This window comes from Triticum aestivum, chromosome 1D, assembly GCF_018294505.1.
Source record: "Triticum aestivum cultivar Chinese Spring chromosome 1D, IWGSC CS RefSeq v2.1, whole genome shotgun sequence".
NCBI lineage: Eukaryota > Viridiplantae > Streptophyta > Magnoliopsida > Poales > Poaceae > Triticum > Triticum aestivum.
Window position 1 is genome coordinate 182273710 of NC_057796.1, and position 9124 is coordinate 182282833.

At 44.1% G+C, this 9124-nt stretch overlaps 1 protein-coding gene across 4 annotated transcripts; it reads left to right on the top strand.

Annotated features, from left to right (window-relative positions):
• Positions 1–198: 198 nt before the first annotated feature.
• Positions 199–8453, top strand: LOC123180882 (myosin-binding protein 1). Of its 4 annotated transcripts, none has more exons than XM_044593064.1 (4): positions 199–2052; positions 2585–6567; positions 6695–7986; positions 8062–8453. In XM_044593064.1, the coding sequence occupies exons 2-3, from the start codon at positions 5967–5969 to the stop codon at positions 7963–7965; spliced, it is 1872 nt and encodes a 623-aa protein (XP_044448999.1). In that variant the 5' UTR covers positions 199–2052; positions 2585–5966; the 3' UTR covers positions 7966–7986; positions 8062–8453. The 4 variants fall into 4 exon arrangements, with proteins under 4 accessions (XP_044448999.1, XP_044448996.1, XP_044448997.1 ...); XM_044593061.1 differs by having other exon boundaries at positions 200–2052; positions 2585–5517; positions 5798–6567; positions 6695–8453; XM_044593062.1 differs by having other exon boundaries at positions 200–2052; positions 2585–2703; positions 2946–6567; positions 6695–8453.
• Positions 8454–9124: the final 671 nt, after the last annotated feature.

Consider the following 9124-nt stretch of genomic DNA (forward strand, 5'->3'; position numbering starts at 1 on the left):
CTCTGTTTGCAAAAGGATGCGGGAGGAAATTTGCAGGTTGTATTGAAGATGCCGGCCTAGTATCTTACATGTTGATCCCCACTACTAACAATTCGCTTAACATGCACACTGTGCACATCAGCAGCCACGTCAGCTTTCAGCTTGCATAAACCAACCAATCGCATTGATTCCTACTACGGCCTTGCCTTACAGCTACGGACGGCGGTGAAAAAGACCAAAAATTTCCCGTCTCGCACGCCGCCGCTCATCCAGCACAGGGCATCCCAACCCAATCCGCTCGCTCAACCCGCACTATCGCTGGTCTTCGTCGCTCCTCCCGCACACCAACGCCGGAGCGCTTCCCGTCCGCCGCCCTTCCTCCTCTCCTCCTCCTCCGGTTGCGCCCTGCGCCCGCGGCGACCATGCCTCCACCGTGCCTGCCATGTGCGCCGCCGCCCGGCCGAATCCCGCCGCCACCTCAAGGCCAGCGCGGCTGCTAAACGCGCCATGGCCGCGACTTGGCCCGTGCGTCGCCCCGCCTCACAGCACATCATCATCCTGCACAGCCACCGGTCTTCGACGCTGCCGGTACAGTGTCTTCGTGGGCGCTGGCATGCGGGCCGGGCACGGTTCCATTGCTTCCCACACCAGGTCATTGAGGAGCAAGCCGGCTTGGGCTGGGGGCACCCCGTTCCTCTGCTCTGTGCCTATAGGCGCGATTGGGACGCGGGTCGTCCCCCATTCAGTCACCGCACCTGCCGCCTAGAATGTCAGGTTGTCGAGCCTCTGTCCGCCGTTGCTCTCCTCTGCTGCCGTCATCGGTGGCGAGGAGCCCGGTCCCATTAGTACCAACGTCTTCCCTGTACTCAGACATTCCGGTTTGGCACATATCTTATCAGGTGAGCACCGCCGCATTTACTTCACTGCTAATGACTAAGCGTCTGAAGTTGGAGGTCATGTAATCCTGTTGTTCTTCGCTAACGTTTCTTTTGGTGACGCTAACCACGCAGCCCAATCCTGAACGCCTGTGCAGCACAATGCTCCAAATGGCCACACTTTTGTCTTCTCCGTTGCCAATACGACCAATGAATAAACGCTTCTCCTAAAAAGCAAAGCCAATAAACCCTTCGGCTGCAGGTCATTGATGATTCACACTTCACTTCCTCTCCCCATGACCTCCACAAGAAACTGATGGATTCCCATTTAAATTGGGTGCTCCACCTTATCTCATTTTATTCCCATCGTCCTTCATACAGGTGGCCGCCTGCCATCCCAACTCCCTCCCCTGTCCTCCTCGACATTCCCTATGACACATGGCCGATTGAATCATATTTGGGATTCCTCGGGTACTGTGGGAATTGGACGCTCAGACCCCATCTTTGTTGGAACCGCAGCCCTCTAGCTACCTCTCCTCTCACTTGAATGGAGGTGGAAGAAGAAGAACAGTGGACACAAGGTTTTCCGGCCGGCGCACGAACGTCCCAATCCTTTTCTTCTTTACAGTGGCTACATGGCTACACTCGGCTCCGCTCGATCAATACATCAGGGGGGCCTTTTATACCCGGCTGCACACACCAGCACACGCACCGTCCGTCACACGCGGCCACTAACAGCACTAACTAATTAGCTCACGCATGCACCAACTGCACGCTCACCGCACCAGCCACTACCTACATGCACGCCTAGATCCATCCTCTTCCAACGGCCACATGACCCGCCATGCATGTAGCTAGCCAGCCACGGCTGCGCCACTCAACGCGGCCAGTCCAACTGATCCCTACAGCCGCTACTACACACACGACTAAACACAGAGCTACGGCCGCGCGCACGACGCATGCAGTGGCATGGCTTATTTCTAACAATCTTGGTTTCATTCCCATCTCCCATTTCTCAGTTAATCAAGCCTTTTGCTGTTCATAGTAGTACAGTTGCAGATCATCTCCTCACGGAGTGACGGTGAGGGTGGATATGGCTTATTGTTCTTCTTTCCAGTAACTTTGCAGGTATATACTGAATTCGGCAGAATTCTCAGTATCCAAGCCATGTAATCACATCGCCATGTTGATAGCTCAGGTACAGTCATCTCCAAGTATGCGTATTGATTATTTATAGAGATTCGTTGAACTATTTTCTTCAGAGAAAAACCTTTCATTACTTTCATTTGTTAGTAAATATGTATTTCGTCAACCAGTATATGAATCATGCCTTTCTCAACATACTCATTGATGAGATCAGTTTACTAGCCATGAGATATCCCAATCCGATGCCTTCAACAATAGGATATTTAAGGCCACTTAATTCTTACAAATCGGACATTTGCACACAATGTGTCCGTTTTTATCTCCTAATATTAAAATAAAATTATCTGTAGCGAAGTCCCACTACAACGTGTACCAGGGTTTTCATGGTCCCTCCATTCCCAAACTTCCTCTGCTATGTTGCTTCTATATTATATCGTGCACTTGGTATGCTGATTAGTTTGGCAGTGCCTTCCTTGGATATATTCCCAAACTTCCATTAGCTGATTACAGGTTTCTAATAATTAATTTTATCAAAGCCTTATGTTTATAAGACTGAACAAAATGGATGTCCCATTTATTCACAGGGTCACGCTGTTCGACGGGTTTGTGACGTCTACATGGACCACGCCACCGATCATGACCACATAATCTAATCCCTCGACCAACTGCAGTTACTGCTACCGAGAAGTGAGAACCGCCGCAGGTATATATGCAACTCAACAGAGATTTGTTAGGTTCATGAAGCAACCTAAAATCTTCAGTTCTGCGGTATGATATATTCAATTTCTCGACAACTCATTTGATTATCATGTTCTTGGTACCAACCAAACAACATCCTCTCAATGCTAATGTTCACTAACTCAACTGCCAAACGAAGAATCCTCATCCAAATTGAACCTTTATCCGTATCCGTCAGTTTTTTATCCCCTTCTTGGTTCCTTGCAGGTTGAGGTACTATTTTGAAACAAATGGCATTTAAAGATCCATCTTTAAGGAGCAATCTTTGAACCCTTAAATCTCAGGGGGTACTCAACATTCTGGAAGACATTTTACTACCATTCATTTTTACTACTATTTTCTTAGTTACATGTATAAAACTGAGTAAATAGCTAATTGGGGTTTGAACGAAGAATCATATTTTATTTCATATATTTTTTCATGTTACTTTGTTCTACTTTATTATGCCTTATGCTGCTGATAGTCACTATTTCTTTGTCGCATGCCTGAACTTATTAAACACACATAGTCTCTGTTTCTTTGTCACAATCATGGCCACACATGTGTGCTCTTTAGAAAATTTCTACTGCATTCTAACTTCACTTTAGGTAAACTTATCTGTACAAATTTCTGCACCAATGTTTTGGTATTGTAATATTAATCTTGTCTTTTGTACGACAATAAACTACGTCGATTCTACCCTCTAATATCATTTATTTTGCGATAGATCACTATGATTTATTTCTATACCAAGGGCTACTATACTGAATGATTTAGTTCCTGATGTTAATCCTTTTTATATGGCCTTTTGACTATTTCAGAAGCAATCGGTGCCAGAACTATTCCAACTTTTGGGCCATATTGCTATCTTCACTCACATTCCACGTTGTGTTTTCTAACATCTTATATTAGCAAATGTAATTATCATTTTTAAATCATCATGGCGGTGTGTTCATGACCTGTTAATGGTGATGTAGGTCATAGCGTCGGGTATGCTCAAAATTGCTTTCTTTCCAATAAATAATTAAGGCACTACATTGCAGTTCATGATTGCTAACACCATTGTTAATGCTACAACGTTCCACAATACATTATATATGTATACCACAAATGACCACATTTGATTCCATGTATGTGAAATCCATCATATAATTGATTCGAGTTGTTATCATCTTTGTGATGTGGATGTTGCTTGGAAAAATTACAACAAAGTCCCGCGGCAACATATATAATGTAAGACGTTTTTTGACACTATACTAGAGTTAAAAAACGTCTTACATTATGGGACCGAGGGAGTAGTTTTTTTCATAATGTCACTCCCTCCCTGAGGCAAATTGTACTGAACTTATGTTTTTTCCATGGCCTTTTTGCTGTTCTGAATCTTCTGTTGTTGAATCTGAATCTTAGTAGGAGTAACATTATTTTCCTGCCGTCATTTTCAGTATTTTATTTGCATCTATCGTTTCAATGTCCTTTTCTCATCTTTTTCTAGGATATTTTCTTTGTTTTCTTTCAGAAAAGTTATGTTTACATAAAAAATAAAATCAACGGTTTTTTGATTCCTTTGTTCACAAACCATGGAAGGTAACATGGAGTGGCTGCTTACATGGGGTATGGCCGTATGGAAGGTAACATGGAGTATTGTTCACAAACCATACTTCGAATCTTCGATGGTTTCAGTGTGTTTGTTTTCTGTTGCTGCATTTTACTGCTTCGGCTACCCAGCTCAAAACAGAGAACTAGTATGGGTAGGGGTGCAACACGGTGCCCGATCCGCCCCGCCCCGCCCAATATTCAAACTTGGAGAATCTAGTTCTAGTTAAGTTGCAGTGGGTTAGTTTAATTTGTACTGGACTATGCGGGACGCCGCGCTGTGGGGAGGGGGTGGTCGTGGTGTTGGAAGTTTAATTTCCAGGGAAACCCGGCTCGTTAGCATAGCGGTGGTGCGGGACAAATCCGGGGTTGAGCGGGCTAGCAAAAGAAAATTCGATTGAGGCCACCAAAATAATCAGTCGAAGTTTTTCTTTTGCAAACTGAACACAAAACAAAGTTGCACACGCGTCATTGAAGTATTGGTCCAAAACTTTGACTGAGAATTTATACATATTTTTGGGATTTCTACATATGAAAAAAAAATTCAAAAAAGAAAAACCCGTGCCGGCAGCATGACAGAGACGAGGAGTAGCCATGACATAGCAGATGAGACACGAGGATCAAACTGGTGGCTGAGGAATCCAGAATGGTTGAGAGGTTGGGAGCGGGAGTGTCAAGAAGTAACGGTGATGAAGACAGTACACTAAGGTCCTGTTCGGAGACCCGCCACTCCACCACTCCGCTCCCGGAGTTGGAGTCAAAAGGCACGGAGCTGGGAAAGAGATGCTCCAGCTCCTCGTATTTTTAGGAGTTGGAGTGACTCCAAACAGGGCCTAAGCATCGTGTTTATATATAGAAAGTGAAGGGCTTGCTTGAGTATCTAAGCTAATTTAGATCTTTCCTGTTTTGTGCAACGTCCAAAACGTGGGGTCGTGCTTAAATTTCTCACCTTTACGCGCAAACATTAGAAGGGGAAAATGCCGGGTTTAGAGGACTGCAAGGCAGACATTCTTCTTCCTCCTTTCTCTCTCCTCTCTTCCCCACGTAGAGAGAGAGAGGGAAAGAGAGGAAGGCCGCCCCCTCTTTCCTACCAAGAACCACATTTCGCCCTCCAATCTTCGCTGCAGATTCTAGCACACCTTTTGATCGGTTTTTCTCCAGTCTCAGTTTGGGCAATTTGGAGCTTCCTGGGCAAGTTTCCGCGCTGGTATCCGTCTCGAATCTACCCCTGGAAAAAAAATCTAAACATTCTTGTGCCAATCTGAAAAGTTCTTGAAATAAATTACTTGAGTTTTGAAAGAAATTTTGGATGTGGATAATTATGCGCAACAAGTATGCTTACATTTCTACTACAAAAAGAAACCTTGACTCTTGATTGTGAATTATATTTGTGCAACCTTTTGCAAGATAAAATGCTTATTTTTTGTTTCACTATAACATTTAGAATTTTTGTGCTGACATTTCCATCTTTTCTATGTAAAAATCAGATATTTGTCTTCCTTCTGAAACAAAGGTTGCATCTTTCTTGCATTGGCACTCCCAATCCTGCATCTTTCAACAAGTTGTGTCATTTGGGTGCCTTGGTGTTGCCGAGACGTACTGTAGGTTTTCTCAAGCTAAATGTTGCATATGAATTTTGATGAACATTGATCACCAATGGCTGTGAAAACTGGTGTGAGGTCTCAAGACTTCTCGCAGCGGTTCTGGTACACCTTGTCTCGTGCGATCTGTGAGCTCTGCGTGATCATATTGCTCCATGTGGCTGCTACAACGTCATATGTGGCCACAAGGTTGGCACACATCAGCAGGCTAAGGGCGCCATGCACCATGTGCTCAAGACTGGACCAAGCCCTCCATGGAAAGGCATGGTTCTCCGCTGATTTGGTGTGTGCTGCCCATAGGTCCGAGATATCATCTTTGGCATACTGCAAGAGTCACAACAATCTTGCACATTCAGCTGATCTCTGCAAGAGATGCCATGCTGCATGCACCCTGGCAGGCTTTGTCGATGAGGTTAATTCTCGGTCTGGATCGAGGTCTAGACAGTTATGTTCTTGTTGTTTGGAGCCATTCAAGAAGGCGTGCATCGCACATAAGCTTTATGAAACTGCAGATGTTAAGGGCCCCTCACATAATGTGCATGGTTTGGACGAAATCAAGCAGAGGAGCCAAGTTGTTGTGATAGAAAAAATCAATCCTGCCATGCCACCCAAGTTTGTACCTGAACAGGTCTCTACAGATCATTCAAAAGTTAAAGGTGAGTTTACGAATCTGGATTGATGTACTTCTTTTATCTCTAAATTCTTCACTAAAAAACTATTGTAATGTATCATTTCTGGAAATCTACTGAGCGCATCCATATTGTTTTCATGTATCATTTGTAGTGGGTATTGAGGAAGTCAGGGAGTCAGATGCTTCACCAGGCACATATGAACAATCTACAAAGGATAATGGTGCTTCTTCAAATGCTGGTTTGGCAGCAAAGCCTGCACCCAATGCGTCTTCCCTGCCTTCGCGCATTTTCGTCGATCGCAACAACAGTATTAAGAACACTTTCGTTGGTAGGGTCAATCTGCCATCTCCTCGCCCATCAGAGATAATCTCTGCCCGGGATAACAATTCTACTACTCAACAAGAAGTGAAGGCACTCCTTACTCAGATGTCCTCTGTAAGGGGCCTTGACTATTCTTGGACTGAAGGAGTAAGTAGTACTGATACCATGATTCAGAATGATGAAAGCAATGGTACCAGCAGGAGGCCATACCTCGAGAGAAATTACTCTGTGTTGGAATCATCGGATGCAAACCTTGGTATTTGTGAAGCTGAAGGAGAGATCTCACTGGAGAGTTTGAAGCGGCAGATTGAGATTAACAAGAAGTCAATGCTTGTCCTTTACAAGGAGCTTGAGGAAGAAAGGAGCGCTTCGGCGATTGCAGCTAGCCAAGCCATGGCCATGATCAACAGATTGCATGAGGAAAAGGCTGCAATGCAGATGGAAGCACTACAATATCTTAGGATGATGGAAGAGCAGGCTGACCATGACCATGAAGCGATACAGAATCTACACGACTTGCTTACAGAGAGGGAGAAAGAATTACTTGACATGGATGCCGAACTAGATAGTTGTCGAAGGCTACTCCAGCATGACCAGTTTAATGGGGGGAATTTTGATGATACAGTGGACAATACACCCGGATATGACAAGAATGTGTCATTTGATGTCTTGAATGCATCGGATTTCATGACGAGCACCATGTCAGGTTTCGAAGAAGAAAAGGCATACATTTTGGAATCACTGGGCAGATTGGAGGAAAAGCTTCGCATTTCTACATACAAGCTTGCTTCTGATGATGCCAAAAACATTCAAGAGACATTGCTTGGAGATCATATAGGGGATGAATCAACTTCTTTTCAGCAATCAATTGAGCAGAAGGACAAGGATGAGTGTTCATGTTCTCCTTTCGACAACGAAAAAATAAGTGGCCTAAACAATCTTCAGGATGAAATTTCACTCTTGGATACACGATTGAGGGCCCTTGAAGATGATCATGAGTTTCTCAAGCGGGTACTCAGTTCCCTCAAAGGCGATGGGCTTCAGTGTGTACGAGACATAATGAGCCATTTACATGAGTTGCGAAGAGTTGCAGCTCAATGAAGAGAACATGTTTTGTCTTGAGTTGAGAAGTCTACCAACTCTTCTCAGTTCCATAGTTGAAACATTTACACACTCTGATCTTGCCTTTTCCAGCAGTGCCTCTCGTGTGGAGATTTACAGCCTGACAACGACAATGCTTCCAGTTAGTCCCCGATGTGGCGTTGATTATAAATTGCAGTGCTGGGAACATCCAAGCTTGTGTAAGATCATCCGTTATTCTATGATTCTAATCTGGCTAACTCTGGAAGGGAGCGCCCACTGACCAAACATATCCATCTCTTGTTTTTACCTCGTTGCTATTCTTTTTGTTGCCACTACAGCAAATCACTGATATAGAAAAGAGAAAGAAAAACATCTCTTGTATTTTGATCATCTGATGGGTGCTCAAATTAGGAGCAAGCTTGTAAGTGTACATGTGATGAAATGCTTGGGGTTCTTGCCAAAAAATATATTTTAACTAGCAACATGATATTGATGTTGATGCCAAACCAGTGCAATCTCTTGCTTTTCCTATGTTAAGATTGTGTCCTCAAACTATAGATACATGTGTCTTCATTTTGATATTGTAAACTAATATTGCCTAATAGTCTACTTGTACTTAAGAGTTAAACATTCAACAAACCATATCCAACAACTTTATTGTATATGTCTTATGTCCGCATATTGTTTGGAACTTTTTCTTCATGCCTTTGGACTTCAAAAATTGCATCAATAACTTCAACAAATTAGACTGCCCAGAGTGGGAGTAACTTCAGCGGTAACATAAGGTCCAACTTAGCAAATTTTCTTATGTGGCAATGATTTAATAAGGAGAGAGATGATTTGAGTAACATATCTAGTCACTCACACAACATACACTGGTGCACGTCGGTCCTAAACAAACGGTTTTTTACCCCTTTCTGCGACGGCATTTGGAACCGTCGCCAAGTGAGTGTGGGCCATAGAGGGGTCCTTCCCACACGACCCAGAAACCGTAGGGGATAGGGAGCCTTGATGCATACAGTTGTCCCTATATAACCGTTTCCGATATCTCGAATATCCCAAATGCTTCATCTACTCGTTTGTGCTTGCATTGCCATCGCAGTCGGAGTTTTGTGGTTCTGCCTAAAACCAGGCAGATTCCAGGCATGGGAGTTTTCCAGGCAGATTCTAGGCACGG

What these genes read in the sequence shown, in the direction of transcription:
- LOC123180882 (XM_044593064.1), top strand. Translation starts at nt 5,967, where the DNA reads ATGGCTGTGAAAACTGGTGTGAGGTCTCAAGACTTCTCGCAGCGGTTC. An exon ending in AGATCATTCAAAAGTTAAAG is followed by an intron (nt 6,568 to 6,694) that starts GTGAGTTTACGA and finishes TATCATTTGTAG; the next exon opens with TGGGTATTGAGGAAGTCAGG.